Below are 24,679 nucleotides of genomic sequence, written 5' to 3'. Positions count from 1 at the left end.
GGTCAATTAGTAAAGATAAGACTGCTTTCTGCAAACTCACAGCTGATGTGGCATAAATCCCATGTAGGTTAATGAAGTCCTGATTTAGACGGAATTCAAAAAAAAGTACCATTGTCAGGTAGCACACCTTCTTATTCAGTCATCTTTCCTGGACACCAATGAGATGCATGCTACAGCATGTGAGCACTGAATCAAATCCAACACAGAAGGCATCGAACATAGACAAACAGCCTCCTCCACCCATAGCGAGTGAGAGGACAGTGATTAATGAGGTCACATCAGTGGAGAGTGGATCTGTTATACTCCACCTCCACTTGTCTGGTTCAGCACTGAGCACGTCAACAAGTAACTAATGGCTGCCAAGATGTCCTCTGTTATACATTTCCTGAGCACATCACACTCCTTATCACCACTAATGCTGCATTCACATGGTGCTGATACATCACTGGAGACATGTGCCAATAGCAGATTGGCATTTAACCTTGTGAAATAGGATGGACTTTCCTGTTTTGTACCTGTAATCCGAACTAAGATTTAGACTTCTGTTCCCTCTTGGCCCTTTTAAAACAAACTTTTCTAGATGCTGTTTAAATTTAACAAATATAAAAGGAGTAAAAACCAAGTTTGGGCTCCTGTATAATGGTGGTTGATGAGAAAAAAGGCTTTTGAGGCCACGGAGGGTTTTTTTTATTGCAATACCACAAGTGGCCACTGGGGAAAAAACTGGCAACAATACCAAGTCATGTTACCATATCCGGCTCTCTTAATACATCTGTGCCTCAAACTTAAAAATTAATCATTTGTTTCACCCATTTCTGACAGTTAAGCCCAACAGGATAATGCAATGCACTGGCTGCTCACTACTGTGACTGAATGATGCACAAGACTCTCTCCTAAGCTACTGGACACTTTGAGGGCTGGAGACTTGCACATTCAGCATGATCAAAGGAAAATGCAGAAAAGACTGAAACAGTTGCATGAATTGGTAGTTTATCATTGCAGGGCAGACAGACACTTGGTGGGGATGGAGAGATCCGCCATAATGCTTCTCTGGGCGGGACATATTTAATGCAGGGTTGGTGCGGATTGTTTGGTCTGCTCTGTATGGTTGCCAGAGTGTGCTTTATAGAAAATTTCAAATATGGTTTAAATAATCACAGCAATGCTATGCATATTACAATATGGCCAGACTACAGAAATTCACCTGTGAAATAATCCAAATCATGTTCAAACTCAAGTGTGTTGAACCCACAAAATCAAATTATATCCTGGCTGTAAGAGACCTCACCAACTCATTTTGCTAGCTTTTAACTATGACTTTCTGGATCAAAATCATGTATCACAATATAATTCATAACCAATATTACTGAATTACTGACAAGCCCTAATTCGGATTTCTGAATTAGCTAAAAATTCCTCTTCCAACAAACTGAGTTCTCTTCCTCCATTGTTCCAGGATGAAGGATAAAATGACACAGCAACAACACAATTACATTCGCTTCTGTTACTTGAAAACAGTTTAAGACTATGTGTTTTTAAAAGAAGTGACATATTGACAAAGTGACACTGTGCTTTTTATTGCACAACTCCAGCTTTCGTTTTTTAGGATTGTCATGCCAACCAGTTCAGCCTTGTACTTAAGAGACATCCCATGTTGTCATCAGTACTGCATTTTTTTTTAAGACCCCAGTGTGAATGCAACATAAAACTGTCATATATTCAGACCCTCTGGTCTGCACGTGTGTCCAGCAATATTTTAGCCAGCATCCCCTCCATCTCCTCTTAAAGAACTCTCTGCAGGAACTTATGAAGTTCTTTTCTTACACTCTGTTGGTCAGAGAGCCCCTCCAGCTACTGATCGAACTGCAGTCTCCCTGTTTAAACACAGCTGCATCAATGGGCTTTAATCACACTGCACCCCCCTGGATACAAAGATATGCACAGCTGCTGCTCTGTTGCCCAGAAACTGAGCGGCATCAGGAATACCCCCCATTCCACAAGCAGGATAGTGTTACAGGAAGCACTGCAAACAGCCCAAGCTTTTAAACTCGATTTCTGAGCACTCCGTACTATTCGGATGCATTTTCCAGGGCCCGTCTCTCTAATGAGAGTTCAGATGTCATTGAAATTGTGAGGATAGGATGCAGGGAATGACATAATTGCACCTGTCTCAAAAGGATGATCTCGCTGTTATTGAGTTTTTAAGTATCATTTTCCCCATCACTGGAGGTTGACCTAAACCTCTGTTCGATCAATGCAGACCGAGTTATGAGCTCTGTAATTTAAAACCGCATTACTGGATACAGCTTATTTAGTTTGAACATTTTACCAAGAATCCTGTTAACAGATACTTTTGTCAATTTGAAGCCAAAAAGCACTCCAGCAAAAGCATCTGCAAGTTGTTCATCAAAATGCCCTTTTTTTTGCAACTGGGGTTTGTTATGTACAAATCAAGACTGAAAAAACAACAATGCAAACAAAATGAACAGCTTGTTCTACCAATACAGTGCTCAGAGACTGCCACTCAGTCCTTCAATGGTGCAAACATTAAAAATAAATGCAGGACAGTTGCTGGGGTTGTCCCTTATTAACCTGACAGGTATTTTATATTCTGTACAGTTTGAGGCTTTTCTGCAAGAGGGAGCTGGCATTTAAGACCCTCCAGAGGCACTAAAGCCATTGGGCTAGTAAGAAGAGCCATATCCGTGAATGAACTAATTAAGCTCCTCAATGTCCTCGGCAAAAAGGTGCCCTGAGATTGTTCTCTGAAATAGCAGTAATGAGAAAAAGAGAGAAAGAAGGGTAAAAACAAGGGAGACAAAAGTGGTTGGGGGGGATGTCAGACCTCATCCTCAAATGCATAAGGAGCATGTACTGCTCAGACAAAAATAAAACGAGGCGGTAGTGGGGGCAGGATTTAAAGCACTCTTCTTATCCCAGGCGAGTGGACTGCAGCATTTTTTGAATGCAAGGTCCCTGTTTTCATATCTTTGTTTGTGGCAAGGCTCATTAAAGTCCATAAACAATGTGAGATGTGCTCCCTAATGAGCAAATGCTTCTGTAAAAAGGCTCTGTCCTTGGGAAGCTGGCCATGTCTGCTAACACTGTATCCAAACCCAGTCTCATGCATCTAAGGACTGACAACTAAGCCATTCTCAACAGGTCTTTTGTCTCCTCAGTTCCTCACATTCATTGTTCCCTCATTTTCTGTACTCTACTTCTCACGGAAATTTGGTCCACTTTACCTACAGACAGCAAGGGCAGAGTCATTTCAGTTATACTTTGCTTTATGGAAATCTGACAGTGATTAATGAAGACTTCCCTTTCTCCTTTGCTCATTTAGGGTTAGGCAAAAGGAAGCTTGGAGTCGACAAATTCCCAGGAGTTTTCTATGGCACAGGGTGGCCAAGCAAGTGATCTGTTTGGCCAGCTACAGAGTGCAGTGGAGCTGAATGAAACAACAGTGAATGCCCACTGTTAGTAGACCAAAGTATGCTTTCTCTGACACCGGGAAAATGTTTCAGTGGAAGATGGGACCATGATGTGGCAATTTGAGTTGCTCTTTCATGCTGACAGTAGGTCAGACTGATAAGTGATCTAGTTATGGCTCACTAGTCACAGTGATACAGAATGATAGCAAGGATCGAGAAATCATTACTGCACAAATACAACATACAGTAATTTCCACAAATGAAATAAGTGATGACGATAGTGTCATATTTGAAGAAAAACTGGAAAATGACATTGAAACTGTTCATGCTCAAGCAAAAAGCAGTTAATCTTGATTGTAATCAAAACCTACTAAAACTCTGGCAAACAACATCTAGTCGCAGATCCATTTTGTGTCATCATGACAGACAGCAAACAGTGGAGGAAAGCCTTGAAGTCCAAATTTCTAGTTCGATTTTTACAATGGAGACACTTCCTAGTGGACAAATCATTCCTTTGCTTTTCTGTTAATGCACTTCTAAAAACACTTAACACTGCTAACACTTGGCATGTATAATAAGTAAATTCTCTATTGTGAAAAGCTGAAGCAAGGATTTGAAACGTTTGAAAAACATTTAATCGTGCAATATAAATCTGCCTATAGTGTGTTATGTTGCCCATTCCTAATAGAAATTACCTTGTTCCAACAATTTAGTATAATTAGCAGTTGACCTTTCTGATATTAGTGCAATGACCCGTGCAACTAGACTAACATTGAAATTGGACTGACAGATTTATTTATTCATCCAATATCTTAATGTGGCAGATTGTTTGCCTTTTTTTTTTTCCTGTTTCTGCTTTACTTAGCTGCTCAGGACTATATAGTCAATACAGCCTGTTATTCAATATAGACAGATTCAGCGCTGTGTCACTGAGGCATGCCGAGCACATTACAGGTCTTTGAGCTGCACAGTCTCTGGGGACTCTGTTGGCTAGGGTAAAAAGGACAAGCCCTCGACCCTCATGCTGAATTGTCTGAGCTGGGCCCATCTGGCTGCCTGCGCTGGGAGACAATAATCAGTCATATGCAGCACGACATGCTCCCTTTGTTCTTACAATGTAAACATGTTTTATTCTTCCAGTGTTCAGACAACTTTGACATTTAGCTCCAATTCTGTCATAAAAGATGGCATGAAGCCAAACTAATAAAATTATTAAAAATCTGAAAGTATAATACATATGAAGGCATCCGACATTCTGAACTTTTAACTTAAATGTAATTCGTCAGATTATTTTAACACAGGCTGTAACCAAATGATGTATGAATGCATCAAAACACCTTTAAACATTTTTTTTGTCGTCCTCATTTAAACCATTGCAGAAAACATACTGTATGTCTATACTCTAGTTATGTACCTTGGCAGGGGGTGGAAGTATATTCTGTAGCCTTTAAATTTATGAAGGCTTTTCAAAAAGTGCATCATTGGCCACAGTAACTTCTAATTCCTAAATTGTTTTACCAGGGATTTATATTTGAATTTTGAGCATTTTCACTAAAGGCATGTAGCACCAACAATGCAAGCAGCCAAATACTAAGAAATTACTAAATATAAGTGCCAAGAAAACTAAGATGGTTTCTTTATCACCTGTCAACATCTTATCTATTAACAGAACCAATTCCATCCTCCAACCATGGCAAAAAAAAGAGTCATCCATTTTTCTGTCTGGGCACCATTTCTGAACTATCAATAGAGATAAATAATTACAGTTACAGAACTTTGCAGTTCTGGTGGCTTATTAAAGCAGCCGAGCATTATGCAGACAAGCTTTGCAAATAAAATGAGACAGCTGTCAGTCAGAAGAGCGGCCATTCATTCCAGAGACATAATCAGGCCACGGTACACAGGCAATTTTTACTCCTCTGACAGCCTGTCAGTTTACCAAGGCAGTGTCAGACTTGTATTATTTGTGGACATTATTTCGTGAGGGTAAAAAAAAGATGCAATATACAGTCTCATCATACAAAGCAAACATTTCTAAGGTTTCATTCCACTCATGTAAATAGTTTACCAGCAAGCAAGGTAAAGATCTAATATTCAATTTTATTGAAGCAAAAGAAAACCACAGCTGAAGATTAAGAAAGTCACTGTACTTAACAGTATCATTTTTAAATTAAGGCAAAAATGTCTAAAATCATCTAGTCATATCTAATATACTACTCTCAACAATCTTTACTGCACAAAATGTGTCATCGACAGAAAGGGAAACAATGAAGCCAAGGTTGAAGCACCTGCCAGCCCAGCGGCTCCTTGTTGATGACACTTACAGTAGCATTGTGTTCCGCCTCCCTCTCATCCTCCATCCCTCCTCCCGCCTGCCACCCTCCACCTTTGTCTGCCTCCCCAGCTCATAGTGAGACACTCCTGGGGCTTTTCTCTGGGAGCTGCTTTTCGACAATGCTGTTAGAGTGAAAGCCTGATAAATTACAGACCTCTCCTGATCTCATCAAACGCAGCAGCCTGGCCATAAACACATAATGGAAAAGACCCTCTAAGTGGGGATTGTACTGGGTCAAATTTTCAGGTTAAATTAGGCGTGCTCTACTCATTTTAAAAACAAAGAAATTCTAGCACACAGTTTAGGGGACATTTTGAATAAAGGCTTTCATAATATATACCTCGCATTCATAATAAAGGGGTTGCAATACTAAAATATTGGAAGTAATATAATTCAGCATTTCTTAAAAAAAAAAAAAAGCAGAATTGAAACTGGCATTCAAGCACTAATTATAATCCATACGTTACACTTAAAGATCCACCCAAAGATATTTTAAGTCAAATAGGCTGGAAAAATATTGCTTTACAAACAAAGAAAGTTCACTGAACAAAAGGGCCTGAAAACGTGCCTGTCTGTGCCCTTCATTGTGTATTCCAAGGTTCATGAATATTCAATATGCAAATGAGTTCAGGCACCACACACCACACTGCCCACCACCACTGTGTACCTGAAGGCATCAAGAAATGATGCTAGGAGAGAACTAGTGACTAATATATGTATAGCGTTTATAAGAGAGGTCTAAGCAAACTGTGCAAATGTATTTAGTCTGAGAAAGAGTTTGATATGTCAGTGTTTATTCAAAAACCACATACTTTAGTAACAGAACCAGAATCACATTATTTGGCCAAGTATGTTTCACTCACAAGGAATTTGTTTCCGGGACAGAACCAAGGCAGCCATCCAACTCACAACGATGGCTCTAAGCATCGGGGGCAACTTGGGGGTTCAGTGTCTTCGACATGTGGACTGGAGGCACCGTGATTCAAACCACCAACCCTTGGGTTGGGAGACGACAGCTATACCCACTGAACCACAGTCACCCCCAGAAGACTAGGCTATTGGTAATAGGTTAACCATTAGCACTCAGTTGAGCCAAACTCAATGTTAGATATTATATATTATATGATTAGAGTATATACATATAGAACTAAAGATTGCAATAAAATTGTTTATGCTAAAAAGCTTCTTGACTTAGACTTAGATCAGTAGCTAAATAAATATGCCTAATAACCCAAGCAATCATTTGAAGCCAGTTTTTTTTATATACTTGCGACTCAGACACAAAGGTTTGGGGCCCCTCCCTACAGGTGTTAAGCGTATGCTAGTTCCCTTTGTCTCCGTTACGGCTACAACCACTCCCTCCCACCACCTAGTTTAGACAGCGTTACCCTGCAACCACCTGCTACCAACGCTACACAAAAACACCATTTATTTTGATCAGTGTGACCTCACCAGCTCCTGTGTGATTTCCATATGCACAGGAGCAGAGCTCTGGTTATATGCAGCTCTCATAATCAGATTGCAGGCAGGATTTTGCCAGTTAATTGGATGATATTTGACATATCAGTCTGATCTAACAGCCCACAGAGTCTGTGCTACATCCGCTGTCAGATCAACAGGTCCTAGATGCGTCTGTGTTGCAGCTTGTTTCTATAACATTAATGTAGCTCACAGAAGATTTAACACCACGCAGGAAAACCGAATCATTTTTTAAAAAGCACATGCAGTTGACTGCGCCTTTGCCTCTGAACAGTTGAGTGCAACAGTGCAAGTGATTTAACCATTTTCCCCATTTAATAAATCCATGGTTTACCCATCACAAAACCACTACCTGAAAACTCTAATTCAATATTTGTATTTCTATAAATGAAAATTTAAAATTACTTAACATTTCCTTCCAACTGAATCCACTAGTTGTTCTTGAGCCTGATATTTTTGCACACAGCCATTTAAATGCACACCAAGGCTACATAAAACACCTCCACGAGTCTTGCATAGAAACTGAACTCCACTTATATATTACTTAGTGATCACAGTATTCTATAAGATTAGACAAAACTTATAGACAAAGTATAAAATATCTGAGACCTTACAGCTTGCTTAAAGGGTGCAAGTCTGTGCCACCAAGACTTCTGAACCATATACAATAAAATAAGTCTTTCTGGGCATTTGCTGGCACTGTATGAAATCCCCACAGAACCACTGAAGATTGTGCCTCGAGAATGTGCTCACTGACAACTGTGCCAATTTAGAAAGTAAACAAGTCCACTGAATACTGCTCATGCTGCACTTCGTGCCTTGTTCCCGTTTCCCAGAAGACACATTTATTTTTTTTCTTTTTTGTTCTTCACACAAGGGCTAAGGTGGCTCGACACCTGAGGAAGCCAGCCAATCAGTGTTTCTGGGATGAGCTAACTGCCATTGCTAAGCATTACATCATGATGATGAGTCATTCACTGGGGTTTAAAAAAAAAGTAAAACATGCTCATATACATTATGCCTTTGTCTATGAGAGCTCAGCCAAGATAAGCTGAGATGACAGATTTCAAATTTATATAAAAACATGAAAAGCCTCATCTGTCTTTGTGGGTTTGTGTTCATAACATGCATCAAAAAGCACCACTTATCACCAAGGCAAGAATAATTCTCAAGCTGGTGTCTGAGCTGCTGCAGTTAATTAGTGTCAGACAACTTCAGCTCAGGTAAACTACATCAGAGCCAACAATCTGGCAAGTGATACTGAAAGGATGCTACGTTTACAAGGTGGAGGGCCAAACGTAGTCTGTGTATGCCAACACACAATACCCACCCTGCCTGAAGCCACCTACTCATCACTAAGGAACCGTGGTGATCAGCAAAAACACCTCACACACACGTGGTCCCAGACTTCCCCTCAAACTCTATATGCACATTCTAAAATTACTTCCAATGTTATTTAACATGACACTTTCTTTTACACATTTTGATGGGTATTACCAGAAATACGTTGTACTAATTTGATATAAAATGCAATGCAAATGGGTCTGTCCTAATGGGTATCATCCCAGTTTTGCACTATACTATATTAGTTGTGGGCCATTTGACAAATTCCTCATATTAGCAATGGTGGGAAAACCTATATTAATGGAGTGCATGCTAAAGCCCAACCAATGTACTAGCTGATACTATCACCAATACTGTACATCACATTGCTGTATACATGGCATCCTGTTATAACAGTTTAGGGCAATTTGTAAACAGCATAATTATCAGAAGGAGGTAACAATATACACTTGGAAAAGTATCATTTATCAGGGCAACTATAAATCTAAACAAATTAGCATTTTTGAAAACCTGCAAAGCCAGAAGAGTACACGTTCGATTATGATACAGTGATGCCAAAGCATGTAAAGCTAACGTAATGACCAGTCTCTGCTATTTGTCATTCAGTGTTCTGGTCTGCTTGCTGCACATGTCATCTCCTGATGTTGGTATAAGCAGCTTGTGAGTTGTATGCTGAATTTATATTGACCAGCACAATGTCCATAGGGTTTTGGAGAGCATTCACTAATTTACTGCGCCTCTTTATCCTACTTCCAGCTAATGTGAGCAAAATGAAGGAAATTAATTAATGATTAACAAGCAGCCAATCAAAGGCTCAAGTAAAAAGACAAGCCATGTTGGCACCCCTGATTATGCAGTGCATGATTTACAAACAATCATACCAAAGCCTACAAATTCAGCTTGGCATCTGAACTGGAAAAACTACACAAAAGTTGTTTTTTAAATAAATTATTGGAAAAGAATTTAAGATTAATTTGAAACCCTCAGTTTTTATGATATAGTCACTACACATTTGCCATGGCATATAATATTTCATGAATAAATTGGGCTACTCAAACATTCTGTGACAGTATTTATGAAAAAAAAGTTTTACATAGTTTGAATTTTTCTCTCTAGGTCCACAGGTTTTTAAAAACACACATACACCTGTATATGAATGGAGAGAGTGTTGGTTTGTGATATAACAAACCCACTGATAGGACTGATAAAAACAAATTTTATTTTGCCACAAGGTTTCCCGTGAAGTAGCACAAGGTCACCATGGATACAAGTAGTCAAGTCATTGGAGAAGTCTTGTTTTAATTAGTTTTACAACCGTAAACTCAGTTTTGACAAAAGGGGTCTCTTTTTGCCTTTGTGGTCAGAATTTCATTTGTGTTAGCCTGGGGAAAACAAGACCATCTCAGTGGGAATTAGTTTTTCTCAGCTCATGACAGTGGGAGTGTTTTCTCTGCTTGCTACACACCAAAGCAGAAACAACTCTGTTCCTAAGTGCCTGTAGCCCAACTCAGGTAAGTAATCACCAGCTGCCACTGACAAATATATAAATTTATGTGTATCACTGATCATTATGAAGAAAGCCATTTTGTACTGTGCAAGCTGAAAGTCAGGCTGATACATCAGGATATGAAAGCACTCTAAGAAAAAAAAAGCAAAACTAAAAAGACTGGTGATCAGAATACCATGAAGGAAAAATGGTAGTACAGAAAGATTAAGATTATCAAGAAAAACTAAGACATAATCAAGAAATTGTGGAAAAAAAGCATGACTGCATTCATTTCAAATGTGTGACAATTATCCCTGTGGACACCAGGTGTACAAGAAAACGAGCTGCCTCTCCAGGTGGTTTGAAAAGCAGGATTTCATAGCTGACAATCCTGCCTGAATTTTAGATAAATGCACCAGGTGTGAGCAAGGTTGCTGAAATCCAAATGCTATAGACTGACACTTTTAAGTCAAATCCCCAAAATGCAGCAGTAGTGATGAAGAAGATGAAGAAGAAGAAGAACTCTCACAACTACAAACATAATGGAAGAGGTGGAGTGACATGTTACCAGGCAGGTCAAGGTAACCAACTCACACAAGGCATAATGAAAAACAACCAAAAACTGCACAGGAAGTGACTGGACTCACATTTATTTAACTGAGGGCAACTAAAATACACTTTTTAATGCAGTCTTAATAAGTAATAAAATTTCAAACTAAGTACTGCTGTATTGTCATGGGTCACATCTTCCTTCTCGGTTAACAATAAGGTAAACACTACCAAAGCACTACACTGCAGGGTAAACTGAACATATCTAATGGGAAGAAAAATATCTTTTACAGATTTTGGGCTCAGTGTTTTCACTCAATATTAAATGTATTGTGTCTGAAAACTAACAAATCTCAAACAAATAATCAACTGAAACTTCACTAAACTAACAATGCATTAAAATGCACTAAGGTGTAACCACCACTGGATGTGTGGTAACCTGGCAGGTTCGAGTGGAGCCGGCTTGTAAATATGGACACATTGTACCTGGTCCAGAGTAGTTATTAAAAGAGACTGTGACCTGGTACTACAGGAATCATCAGGGGACCACAAGAATCATTCACCTTTCACATAACAGCACCACATGACGCAGCAGATATTTGTTAGTTTATTGTAATTCCTGGAAATTAAAGTCATTTATTTTTGCAGACAATAATACTTGCAGCAGACCACCATATGCCAGCGTATGCTCAGGTGCTGAAACATCAGCCTCTGTAAATCTACCAGAAAAACATTGCTGTCTTATCTCAACGCTTAAAGGTTTAGCTGAACAAAGGGACAATCAAGCAAAACCACCCACTTTCTGCGCTTGTGACTCATGAAAGAAAGACTGCCAGCAATCCACCAAGAATACAAATCACTCTGTGCTGACGTGCATGTGTGAAATCCTCAACAATGGGTTACTCCAGCTGAGGCAGAGTTTATTATATTAAAGTGCCATGTTTAATTTTGTAAATGGAGTTTGTGCATGGCTGCCACAGGTGAACTGATCAGGATGTTGCATGTTAAAGCAGCGCTAATATAGAGAACCTGGTGAGGCTGAGCCAAAGGACCCTCCTGTAGATACTGAGTGTCAGAGCAAACAACTAACCACCATCATCTCCCATATTCTCCATCAGCAGTGTGGCTATTAACCTTAAGGCACCAGCAACTTCAAAGAACGCTTTCAGCCACTTCAGAACCCTCCAGCGCATTGTCTGAAACCATTTATGGGTGTTCAATTATGTTTTAGGTCATTGTCCTGCTGTCTCATGAAGACCCAACTTTGACATCGGGTCCTATATAGCACCCCTGAATGTTGGTAGTCTTCGGCTTTCATAATGCCATATACAGGGAAGACATCCAGTGCCTGAAACAGCAAAGCGAACCCAAAACATCTGTGAATCTCCATGTATAATTACCATTACAATTTACTATACACAAGTGTTCAAACCAGAAGAAAAGCATTTTGTTTGTACTGGAGTGGCACATTCTGGAAAAAATAACTGCAGTTCCTACTGTGCATGTACTGTAACTTCACCCAAAAGTGATTGTACTTCTTTAACATTATATGAGCATCAACATAATGGAAACTCAAAGGTGTGTTGGTTTCCCAGTTGTGCTGCTAGGTACACACTGTATTACATTTTGCAAAGTAGTGCTGTACTTGTAAAAGAAAATGTCATGGCAAAAAATGTGGCTGCTCCCATCCTGTATTACAACCCCTCCACCCGGATTCAATTCTCTATAGGACGCCTTCAGAGCTCACACAATGTAAATCACTCGTGGTCCCTATTCATGTGCTGATTAATATGCAAAGACAGCCCATCCTCATCTAACAGTCAGCAGAGAAGAAATACAGCAGCCAGCTAAGTCAATCGGAACTATAACTACTGTTAAATTCAGTGGGAAGAAGCACTGTGAGGTAGCATGACACATAGTCTTGACACAAAGTTTCATTCTCACCTTAGCCTTTAAATTATACACAGACAAACAGCTGCTAATGGCACTGACTCAGCCATTCCTATTCTATGTGCTCAAATATTCATTTCTATCAATTAAGTAGGATTATGACTAAAAAAACATTTATAAAGTGCCATAGTTATTTTGGGATCTTCATCTTAAAGCTGTAGAATCATAAATGTATGTAGTTTTTATAAGTGCATTTCTTCCTACTTTTCTTGTTTAGTGACTTCAACTTTAATTACACGGTTGTAGACAAATCCTGTTTAAGGCCCTTAATGGACAATTTCTTCAGTATTTGTGCAATCACTTTTTCATAAATTTCCCAAATGCTAGCAAGGAAGCAAGGTATGAAATGTTTTAGGTTACAGTAAGGTGCAAGTTAAAGAAATGTATTTTAAATACACAAATAAAAATGACAGTAAGAGCAAGAAGCAAACCTTCTGTATGACAGACAAGCACAGAATGAATGATACCAACTGTAAACTTCAGCAGCAGCACAGAATTCACACCTGGCAAATCAACTCAGCTTGCAATTATGACTGAGCTTTGTACAGTAGCAGTCCTATGCAGCTAAATATGAACAAACCCTAAAGGGGGTACAGCTGTAATCTGAGCAGCTCTTGTACCAATGAGAATTTGATCAACTAATAAATTGGTACAAAACCGGTACATGCACATTGCAGCATGGCCATAGTTGCAAAATTTAGACTCTCGTTTTATTTAGAGAACAGACTAAAAGTGCCTTATAATTTTCTCTTGTTTGGCTGCTTTTCCAGTTCCCCCAAGTCAAAAATAGCCTGTATTATTTTCATAGTGGCTTTGAACTCACCCCAGCAGTTCAAGTCCCATGTGTTAGTGATTTAGCAATTGTGTATTTTCTCCCCTTCAAAACATTAAGTTGAACCTATTCTTCATATTTTAGAGTTCAGCTCTATGCCTGAAGCATGAAAACATTAGAGGAGCAGTAAATGGACTTCAGTGTTTGTATTGCTCATCCCTTGTCTTTAGATTCAAACACAGATGTTTTGATTTGTTCTCATTTCCTAAAACTAAAAATGGAATGGCAGGTGTACAGAAGTAACAGGATGTTCAGACCAAAAGCAACACTTGAAAAGTACAGGGAGCTGCACTAAAAATACAACTGAAGAAGTCAATTATGAGGAATAGATGTACAAGCTTAAAGTAAGTCAGACCACATTGGTTTAAAATATCATGAGGAGCATTTTGACAACTCAAAGTTTTCAGTTATTTTTTTATCCTTATGATCATAAAGTGAAACTGGATTTATCTTGGTCATGTTACAAAGTAATCTATCATGAGTATTTGATCAGCCAACAGTGTGTTGCTGGATGAGGCTGCAGTGTGGCCAAAGTTAGGTGAGGGTGTAGCAGACAACCCTGCACGCTGTTTCTAAAATTAACAGAACAGGACATGAAACAGGAAAAGTTGTGACAACCTCTTAACCGCCTATAGCAACAGTAACTGACTACCTCGGGCCCAAACTCTAACAGAACACTTTCAGTTTGTAGACAATGACCATGGATATGCTAGATCACTCCAATAACACAAGGTCACAAGTAGTAATGCACACTAGACTGAGTCCATCTGGCTACTGACAGACTGATGGAAAAGGCTGCTATCTGTGTCCACGTCCAAAACCATAATCTTGCCATTATTCAGTCATTTCTTGGAAGGTGGTGTGGCGCCCCAACCTAATGTTAGCTACTAGCCTTGAAATTCAATCTCTGAACTAGAAATCAATAAATGTAATTAAACCGCTCAGCCATCAAACTGTGTGATACTCTCACTACCTTTTTAATATACTCTTTATATCAAATAAAGTGAGCAATTTATTTCCCTTTTGCAACACAGCAGAGCTAAAGCAGTTATCTAATCATCTCTTTCTTGGTTCCTTTAACTTATGAGCTGTGGTAAATTGTGGTGGTGTCAGAATGTTTTGGTAGGATCCTGAATCATATAGAAGAACAATGTAGACGTTTTTGGTACCACACTGCCCTCTATACCACTAACAGTGACAGCCTGACAGCGTTTGGGTGCAAGTGGTAAACATCTTAAAAATATGTGAAACTTTAAAATGTGTTTCATCAACATGAACTGTAAGCTCCTACAGCTCACCTGTGTGAACAGCACAAGCTTGCAAGTAATGTCAGGTCACATCTGGGAGCTGACAAATAATGAAAAACACCGGCATTCATTATTAGATTATTTAAGGAAGCAGGACTGCAATGGGAACAGCGATCTCATTGGCTAAATTAAAGCTCAATGGGAGGGGACAAAACGCGTTTTATTTAGACTAACATAGGAAAGGACTATAGAAACAGCAAAACTGCAGACTTGTGGAATATGGTGGAAGAACAGTGAAACTAAAACCTGGGGTCTGAAGAATCATCCGTGTGCACCAAATTATTAATAAATCAAAGTATTCTTTCTCTCTCCAAAGACCCCTGGGGTTCTCAAACTCCTTTTGGAACACACAGTTACAGGCTATACAACGAAGAGGGACATACAGGGAGAGGAGGAGGATGTGGGAGGTGCGAGAGATGGAGGCTTGGAGAGAAAATTGGTTCCCCCCACGCCCTATATAACCATTTGAGCTCTGGGATTGGATCCTATTGTATACATTGACTGTTCAGTCATCCTCAAATGGATGATTTCATCCAGACAAACAATTAAAAAATAAAACCATGTCTGGACCCGTCTGTCAACAACGTTTTGCGCTTAAACGGCAGCGAACTAGTTGCAAACTACCAAGTCCTGTTTGGCAGACAGGACAAACAAGATGCTATGACACACAAAGAACATCAAAGTCTATTAACCTAAAGCATAAGGCCACAACGATGATAAACTCCAAATACGCACATTAACACGCCCAAGCAGAAAATTATTTGCGTTCAAAGTCCGATAATGGCCGGAATTCGAATTGTGAATGCATCTAATCCACTCAACAGAAAGGGTTTAAACGCATGTTTAGTAAAAAAAAAAACGTAATTTTGTTTTTATTTTAAAAGATGTCCTCAAACCTATTTTAGTGAACTACATCCCCAAGAGCGACTCTGGACACCATCCTCGGTGCGTCACGGCTGACCCAGCAGAAGTATCAAAGCCTGGGTGGACTTTTTAGAATATGCCATTTGCTTTGCTTTATTTTATATTCTAAAAAATGATAACTTTGACTTGTATTTACGAATGCAAGAACAAGCAATTGGCATAGGCTTAACCACAAAAGCGTACCTCTGCATCACCAGCCCCAATCTCCGCCAGCATCCATCCTTAACCTTCACCTATACAAAAAACGAACTCATAAGCCTACCTCGCATAATACCGCAATAGATGTGGGTCATTTATACTAAAAATCACACAACCCTATATTATGCTTCAACTTAGGCTATAGTCAGCCAACTGCACCAGGCACCATAGACTATCTGTATTGCGCGGACATTCAAAACGCACCGACGCAAGAGGGTCCTGATATGAAACTATAGGAACAGAACAGCCCGAAACTGAGTTAAAGGCGTCCCCCTTAGTATTTCACGGTTTATTCTCACTGACAAAGAGGAAAAACGCTCCTTCCCAGACAAACTTTTGGCATAACCGCGATGAACGCCAGCTGTAACTGTCCGGAGTCAGTGATAAGGATGCCGCCGTTGGGACCAGAGGATGCTGCTCCAGAGTCGCCACAGCTCGGCCTGCATTTTAACACATTTGCATTGGCTACAACCTTGGAATACATCTCCACGAACCTTAATATGAATAATAAATAACACAGCGTCTTACCTGCACAGCCAATGAGCAGCAGCCCCCAGATGAGGTCCCTTATTTGAAGCATTGTAATGTGTCACAGATATTCTCCTTGAAGAGACGCACTTGAAACCAGAGAGGTGTACTGATGAGGGGAAACAGATACCAGCCCTTCCAGGGACAACAACTGCTGCTGGAAAGATTTTTGGTCCTTGTCGCTACCCGTGCTCGCAGCACAATGAATGACAACCAGGAGCCGTAGCGCGCACTCTCTCTCTCTCACACACACACGCATTCAATAAATACCCACATGAATTACTCCGCCCGGTAGGCTACACTCACACACCAACGCAGGGGGCGGTCTGAGGCGAGCGCAGTAACAAAGTAGTGCGCGGAGCCGTTACCAGGGGCTCTACTCCGGACTACTGAGTTTACAAACTAGTTAAAAACAAGACATGCATTCTATACTAAAGACTAGTTAGTGTGATTCAGGTAAAGACAGACTAAAGGCACCTCTAAACCAAATCTATTGTTCTAAACTGCATTTGCTTTATTTTAATTAAATCACAAAACCAGAAAAGTAAGTTCAATCCTTAAGTAACTGATGTGTGCTTGTGATCTGTTCTTTGTTTTCTTGCTGGATACAGGATGTTCTCTAAATCACAACTACTGCCAGAAATCCTGACTTTTTACAAAAATAATCTTTACAGTTTCTGCCTGAAACTGTGCCAGTAGCATGAGGTATGTCAGTGGCAGCAGCTACTAATTAAAGGTGATGTGATGAAGGTTACTGGAAGTCAACCAGAGACAAGAACAGCTAGTATTCCAGAACACACTGGCCCACATTCCCCTCCTCTGTGAAGAAACCACTTGATTTAACCTTGGCTGATAATGCCTCATTTTAGTTTCTGCAATAAACTTTACCACCACCAAACAGAAGTACATGAAAGATTTTTTTTTCCTATTTTATCACATCAGTATTGACCAACCTGGGTCACTGCTCTGCTGGTTGATGTCTGCTGTCCACCATTTGGTTCACAGACTCCTCAGACTAGGTTTCTTTTTATGAAAATTCTAACCTATGAAGATCACCTACAGTAGACAAAATAAACTTAGAGAGCTATTACCATATGAGTCGTATGTTATCTGCACCATTCCTCTGGTTTTTGGTAGCAGCCATTCTTCAGTCATTTTAGCTGTGGGTCAGACCTGCATGACATTTGGAGGAAATCTGGACCATTCTTCCTCACAGAGCTGCTTCAGCTCAGCCGTATTCTTAAGATGTCTGGTGGTAATGGCTCTCTGAGGTCATTCCATAGCATCTCTATAGGGTTGTCTGGGCTCTAGCTGGGCCACTCCAAGAGAAAAAAAAATATTTGTAGCCATTCTATAGTAGATTTACTTCAGTGTTTAAGGTCACTGTCCTGCTAGTGGCCAGCCACCCTGACATTATCCTGTAAGATGCCTTGATAAACCGGAGGAATGATTATCCTCTCCATGAGGGCAAACTGTCCAAACCCAGAGACAGTAAAGCAGCCCCAGCTCAACTGAAAGTCATTTTTTGGATGATGCTTTCATGCTGTTATGAAGTACCTTTTTAAACACAATGCATAGTGCTGTATGTTCTTCCTAAATAATTCAGCCTTAGTTCCATCAGTCTGTGAAATGTTTGTCCAGTTAATCAGTAAAAATGCACATCAATCACATGTTTATTTAAGTCAGAGCTAACACCTTCAGTCCAGCTGAACTGCTGGAGTGTCCAATTACTTTTTTTTTGCAAAATTCAGTTATGCAGTGATGATGTTTTAGAGGCAGTGGTAGGCATGGTACGATAACCAACACTGCAGTCACAAATTAATTATTCCTCTGCCTGAAAGGCACATCTGTACCTGAGTTTGATCCCATTATAAATTTACATACTTTACAATGTACAGCCTTCTTTGGCCTATAAATGTTTGCCTGGGGCCCCCATGTGAGAATTAATTTGGCCTTAATGCTTTAACAAATTCATTCAAATCTTTAATGGGCCCTAATTACATATGTGCAGTGTTCAAAACAACAGTACAGTAAAGAAAACACAGGTTAGCCATCCAGCAGTAATAACCATGAAATAGACCATTTAATGTCCTAATAAGAACATTTTATTTTGAAGCCCTGTATCAGCGGTATTGGATGCAGAGGTATCTAATTTTCTCACAGGTGAGAATTAATGAGATGGTGCATGTCATTTTACAATGTGAATCAACTGATAAAACTGGTGAAGGGTTATGTGAACATTATAATTGCTACAGACTAAGATAAACCCAAAACTTGAAAAGCAAATGTGTGAGTGAAGGCCACCTGTATTTTTTTTCTATATCCATATGAATCACATGCTAAGTGAATAAACACACCAGGATAACACTACTAAATCAGCGTGCACTGTGTATAATGGCAACCCTGTGTCATAGAAAAAAACTGTTATATACAACAAATGTTTGTTAATTGCAATAATTTTAAAGCCTTTATTTAAGAGGAAATAATTTTGTGCATTTTTTGTGCAGTTTTCATTTTAAAATAAAAATAATGCTAAAAATGCTATTGTAATTAAAATTAGATAATATTATACAACTGTAGAATAGAAGAAAACTAAATGACCAGTTATTTCACACAAACATCCATCCACCTGTCCCCCTTACCCTAATGTGGGCCTGGGGGGGGGCTGGAGCCAAACCCAGCTGACACTGGGTGGTGGGGTGTACATCCTGAACAGGTCGCCAGTCTAACACAGGGCTGACACTTAGACAAACAACCATACACATCCACACTCACCCCTACAGGCAATTTAGAGTCACCAGTCAACCTAAGATGCATGTCTTTGGACTGTGGGAGGAATCCAGAGCACCCGGGGAGAACCCACACAGGGGCAGGGAGAACATGCAAACTCCACACAGAAAACCATCAGGTCAGCCCGGGCTCAAACCCAGAACCTTCTTGCTGTGAAGCAACAGTCCTCAACACCATTCTGCCCTCCCACAAACATCAGCACTCAAAAGTACATAAGTATGAATAGCTTCTGTTCTCACCTAAGTGCCAGTCCCAGATAAGAAAACACGAATGCCAGAATCATTGTGAAAACTGTGCAAGTGGGTTTTAAGAAGAAATGTGTTCGTAAGAACTGAAGAATGAGGCTCAAACTTTCCTGTCAAATTTTGGATCTTGCAGTAAAACATCAATTTTTAGTTTCTACAGTATCAGGAAACCATTTTATGGTTAGGTTTGGGATCTCACACACTTGGTTACAGTTTTGGAAAGACTGTGCTCTGGTTTATTGCAGAAAAAAAATTAAGTTACTTTAGACACAGTGTGTTTATTTACACTTAATCAAAACCACAGTCTTTTCCTAATCTTAACCACTGTGCTTTTGTTCCCTAAACCTACAATAAGCACAGATGGGACTGTGGATGCAAACTCAGCTGCTGTTAATAAGTCTGGTGCTTTATTTATTCAAAAAATTATCTTGCCTCCAAACCAAATCCAGCTGGAGATTATGTTGCCTCTGCAATGACACTGGGAAATTAAGTTTAGTAGTTTATGAATGTTATTTCTAAGAGAGTGCTGATAATAGAGATAGTCCAAATTATTTCTTGTCTTTGGTGCATAATTTGGAAAGACATGAGGACCTAAAAGCTGCAGCATCATCTCTTTTAAGTGATTCAGCATCAATTCTCAGAAGCATTCAGTCACACATTTGGTGGATTTGTGGAATTATGGCCTGAAATTACACTAACTGTAGTGATCTGGCATACAAAGATTTCCAAGTTTATTCTTCATAATATGACATTTTAACAGGTCTCCCTCCCTCATTCTCTCTCACACACGAAACCACATGCTTTACATGTTTTCACACATGTTGATGAGGCGTTGAGCTGAGTGATAAATTCAGTTTTTGTGCCAGAAATGATGAAGGAGACATAGACCACTGCTCATGTCACACTATGCAGGTCTAATCTGAAAATGACTGTTCTATCAGTGCAAACCTTTGACTCAGAATGCACCAGAGGTTTTTCTTTACCAAAAACTGAGCTTTTCGAAACCACAGTCTAGTTAAGTTATTAGAAATCCTGTAATTGTATCAGAAAGTTTGATTTGTGCCGTAGAAAACATATGCATATAACAATGTTTGAATTTGCTCAGTAAATATGTTAAATTGCCAAACTCCTTAGAGAATGAACTTACTTCATGTTAGACACTTACAGAGCTTTCCCTATAGTGCCACCCTTAGGACAAATGGTCAAATTTGCAGACATTTATTTAGACTCACATTTCCATGAAATTTAGTAAGCCTGTTGCTCTCAATGCTTTTCCTCAAGCACAGGCCAACCGTTTATTTGCTGCTTCACCTTCAAATCTCAGCAAACAATCTAGCTTGGAAAGTTTGTGTTCCAAAGTTATACAAATTTCTTACATGTGTTGACAAGAGTCCAGAAATTGATGTGCATTGCCTTTTCGGGCTGGAAAGGTTACATAAAACTCAACATATTCACTACCAGTGAAGCTCTCCAGATTATTTTGAAATTTCTCTCCATGTGGTTGTTTTCCCAGTCTCTCTCAGCATTTCGGAAGCCATTTAAATGTTATTGTTTCTTTTTATTATTATTATTTTTAATCAATCATTTAGCAGCAGAAACAGAAATAACATGCAACAAGCAACAAAAGTTCTGGGACCTGGATGCCTGCCCCTTTCAGTACCTGTACATAAATATCTCCTATCTGACCTTATATGGATCTTATGTATACATGTAAACTCCAAATGAACACATGAATCTAAGGAATGGAAAGAATGCATCACAATGCATGTGATAAATTTTCCCCTTGTGTCATATAAAACAATGTGAAATGAAAAATAAGAACTAATCTAACATTGTTGTGTTCTAACTTTTATTGTCACTGCACTTTTCTTGTTCTATTTTGATCCCCATTAGCACCAACTATAACTATAAGAAAACTGTCTTAAAAGTGACATACTAGAAGTGTTACGCTGCAGCAGGAAAGAATAACAATTTACATGTGTGTATTATCGCTGGGCCACCAGTTTTAACAGTTCAAGTACATTGTGGTTACTGAGCAGAAAATTACACTGAGAGGAATCTGACAGATACCCTCTTACTGTTTATATAGAGAAACCTCGGCCTACGCCACGTCAGGGCCTAGGCAGCCATCAGCAGTGGAACTAGCTAGGTAATATTATTTTGTTTTCTTTGTTCATGGGTGTAAATTTAAGTTGTAGGTAGATTTTAGGCAATTGATTTGACAGTAGGCTGAGACATACACAATTAATCAATGAAACATGCACATTTGGTTAATTTGGTATTGTCAATACATTGTGTGCAAACTTTTCTTTTTGAACTACCATTTATTTCCTGGTCCATGGATGGGGGTGGTCCAGACAGAAAGATGGGACTGAGGCAGCAGCAGGTTTAAATACCTCCCACTAGACCTGGACTGTACCAAGTGCCCAATACAGGAGAGGGGGCAGTTTGGGAGAAATATAATGTTTATTTGTTTGTAGTTTATGTTAAAACTTCATTTGTCAAGTTATGGTTTTTTTTTACATCTAAAGAAAAATATTTTTTGTTACTGGACTCTCTGTTCAGTGTATTTTGGTATATTATTTAGTTAGTGTCTTTATCCATTCCCTGTGTGTGTTACTGGTTTGGCCAGCCAGTATCTATGTTGCCCATTTGTGTCATTGCTTTTTTTTTTGTTTGAGGCACTGTGCAGGTTAGTTTGCTGTATTTTGAGTTTCTTTATCTTTTGCTGACCACTTTCAGGGCCCAGTTTGTTTGGTATTGATGTTGTTTGTATTTGTTCCTTACTTTGGGGTTAATAAAAACACCATATTTTGTGATATTTAAGTGCTGTGTCCTCTGCCTTGCTGTTCGGTCCCTGACAAGAAGACAGAGAAGTTTGTCAGTGTGTATAAGGTGCATTACTGACTTTGATAATGTTAAAAGAGAAAACAGCCAAACAAATTAAGCAGTCATGCATAAAGCTGGCCGTCATTGCAAAACAGGCTCTCAAAAGTGAAGCTTGTCTGACACAATGAGTCTTGTTCAGTTTGAAAGGCCTCATTTTACAAGAACGGCTGCCTCCCAGTGCATTATCATACTTATTACATGGGTACTGAAGCAGGAGAAAGAAGCAAGGGAAGTATTCTGCCTCATTCAGTATTACTTTTTAAATTATAGTTCAAACCTTTCTGTTTATTTCCATCTTTAACTTTTGTTGCTTCATAGTTTGTGTTTGTCACAGATACTGCAATGTCCAGGCACTAAGTAAGCTTCTCTTCTTCTGTGTTTTGAAAAGAGGTTTCTCAAGCAGACCCTCTGCTGCATAATCTTTAAAGGGATATTTAAAGACACCAGGATGTCTTTAAACTGTTTCTTCTTGTCCAGCTATAAACAAGCACTAATGCACATCCACTGTCCACACAATACTGTCCTCATCACTCCCCATCCCTCCCTACTGCCTGCCTCACTAGCTGCTCCTCATTATTACATTAGTATAGCTATAAAGGGTGTTTTCCCTGTGTCACACACTTAGGAAACACATCAAGAGATGTCAGCGATATTGATGTCTCACCAAGACCAGTTTAGATGTTCGAAAAGTGACCATAAGATCATGTGACAAGGCTGGTTATGGCTACTGCATGACTGCTTGAAGACCTTGGTAATATTAAAGACATTAAAACTGACACATATCCTGAAATTACAAGAAACATCTGGCAAAGGAGAACTGTATACTCCAGATTGGAAAGGTCAAAATGGAAACTCATCAACAGCAGGAGTGTATAAATATACTGTTAATGTACTTCTGAAACTGGTGTTATATTTAAAGCCAGAAACGTTTTACAAATGAAAATGTAAATGAAAAAACAGCCAGATGTTAAGTAAACCTCATTGCCAAATATGTTGGCTGATTAGTTTTTATATGTTCTACAAGTTTTGGAAATATTATATCTTGCTGAGCTTGAGATGCACTTGTTCTTCTGTAATATGATATCACACTGCAGGGCACACCTTCTGTCATACCTTCTTACTTAATCATGCTGTGTTCTGTTCAAAATTTACTTTTAAGTTCCAACACTTGCCCATGGGATCATCTTGTGTGGTGTCTGTCCTTATTGCCCTGAGAAGAATAACCAGATTAGAAATAAGTGTAATGATGACTGATCTGATCCCTCTGTGGTTCACATGCTGACAGAGGTGTGAAAAGCACTGGAGCACTAAAATGAATGGCTCTCATCTGGCACCTGAGGAAAAACCAATTACACTCCCCACATACTCAGATCTTTTTTTTTTTTTTTGCCCCTGTGAGCAAATACACTGACTCTGTCCCAAAATGTGGGGGTACATGTTTACAGTATCCATGTTTAAATTTTACAGTATATCCACTTGGCCATTTGTAAATGAACTTCAAAATATATGTGAATGTTAAACAACATTCAGATTAATAAAAAGGATATTTCAACATGAGCCTTATATGCAGAAACAGAAGAAGCATCAAACAGGCTGAGCATCACAGCAGGCCAGGAAGTGATGAAATTCAAAGAGTTGCTGATTCCATCCATTCTCAGTTTCCCCCGGAGCAGCAGGGGAATCTGGGCCTGCAGCTGTGGCTTGTCATCGGGCTGTCACGAAGGCAGAATGCGAGTCAGTAACTCACCCTTCCCAGACTTCAAAATAACCCCTCTCCTTCACTCCATCCCTGCCGCCTCCTCATTTCGTTCCAACTCAGCGAATGGCTGGCAGTCCCCTGGTCTGATGTGCCCTCTATTATGTAGGCATCGGGCCAAGATGCAGAGACATGGTAAGACATCCCTCAAGGTACTGATCTGAGACCGGCTGACAAGGGCGTCTCAGTGTTTTTTACAAGAAAAGATATTGCTATTCAGTTTCCTGGTGTCAGTCTCCACAGGACATTTATAGGTTTCTTGGCTGTGTTTACTTTCTCTTCAGGGGTTTATGGCTGCCCAGAGAGAAGGTTAACATATTTGCTTTTTGTCTGCATGTCACCATGTCTTAAGTAGTTAACTTGTGCCCTTACTGTCAGAAAGCTACAGATGTGATTCTCAGGGCTTGTGCTCTCTGACACATTACATGCTTACTTTTACCATAGCTTCTCCCCCACAGAGACATTCAAACAGCTGGACTGAAGGTGTTAACTCTGGCTTAAGTAAACATGTGATTGATGTGCATTTTTACTGATTAACTGGACAAACTGGAACCTGTCCAGTCTCTCTCTCGCTCTGCTTTTCTGCCAGTGCATTCCAGAATGCACTGGCTGAAAAAAAAAACAAGAATCTTAAAA

The 24,679-nt window shown here is 39.5% G+C and overlaps 1 protein-coding gene across 12 annotated transcripts in view; it reads right to left on the bottom strand.

The window, feature by feature from the left end:
- Window positions 1-16,590, bottom strand: part of ncam1a (neural cell adhesion molecule 1a) — a 217,988-nt gene extending 201,398 nt beyond the window's left edge. For all 12 annotated transcript variants that reach the window (XM_020598317.1, XM_020598311.1, XM_020598313.1 and 9 more), the window contains exon 1: window positions 16,364-16,590. In XM_020598317.1, the coding sequence (XP_020453973.1) occupies window positions 16,364-16,415 (52 nt within the window). In that variant the 5' untranslated portion in view covers window positions 16,416-16,590. The remainder of the gene's footprint in view (window positions 1-16,363) is intronic.
- Window positions 16,591-24,679: the final 8,089 nt, after the last annotated feature.

Source organism: Monopterus albus, unplaced genomic scaffold (genome assembly GCF_001952655.1).
Source record: "Monopterus albus unplaced genomic scaffold, M_albus_1.0 scaffold38.1, whole genome shotgun sequence".
In the NCBI taxonomy this organism is placed as follows: domain Eukaryota; kingdom Metazoa; phylum Chordata; class Actinopteri; order Synbranchiformes; family Synbranchidae; genus Monopterus; species Monopterus albus.
Note: the sequence above shows the minus strand (reverse complement) of the source record. Positions and strands in the feature narration are given on the sequence as shown.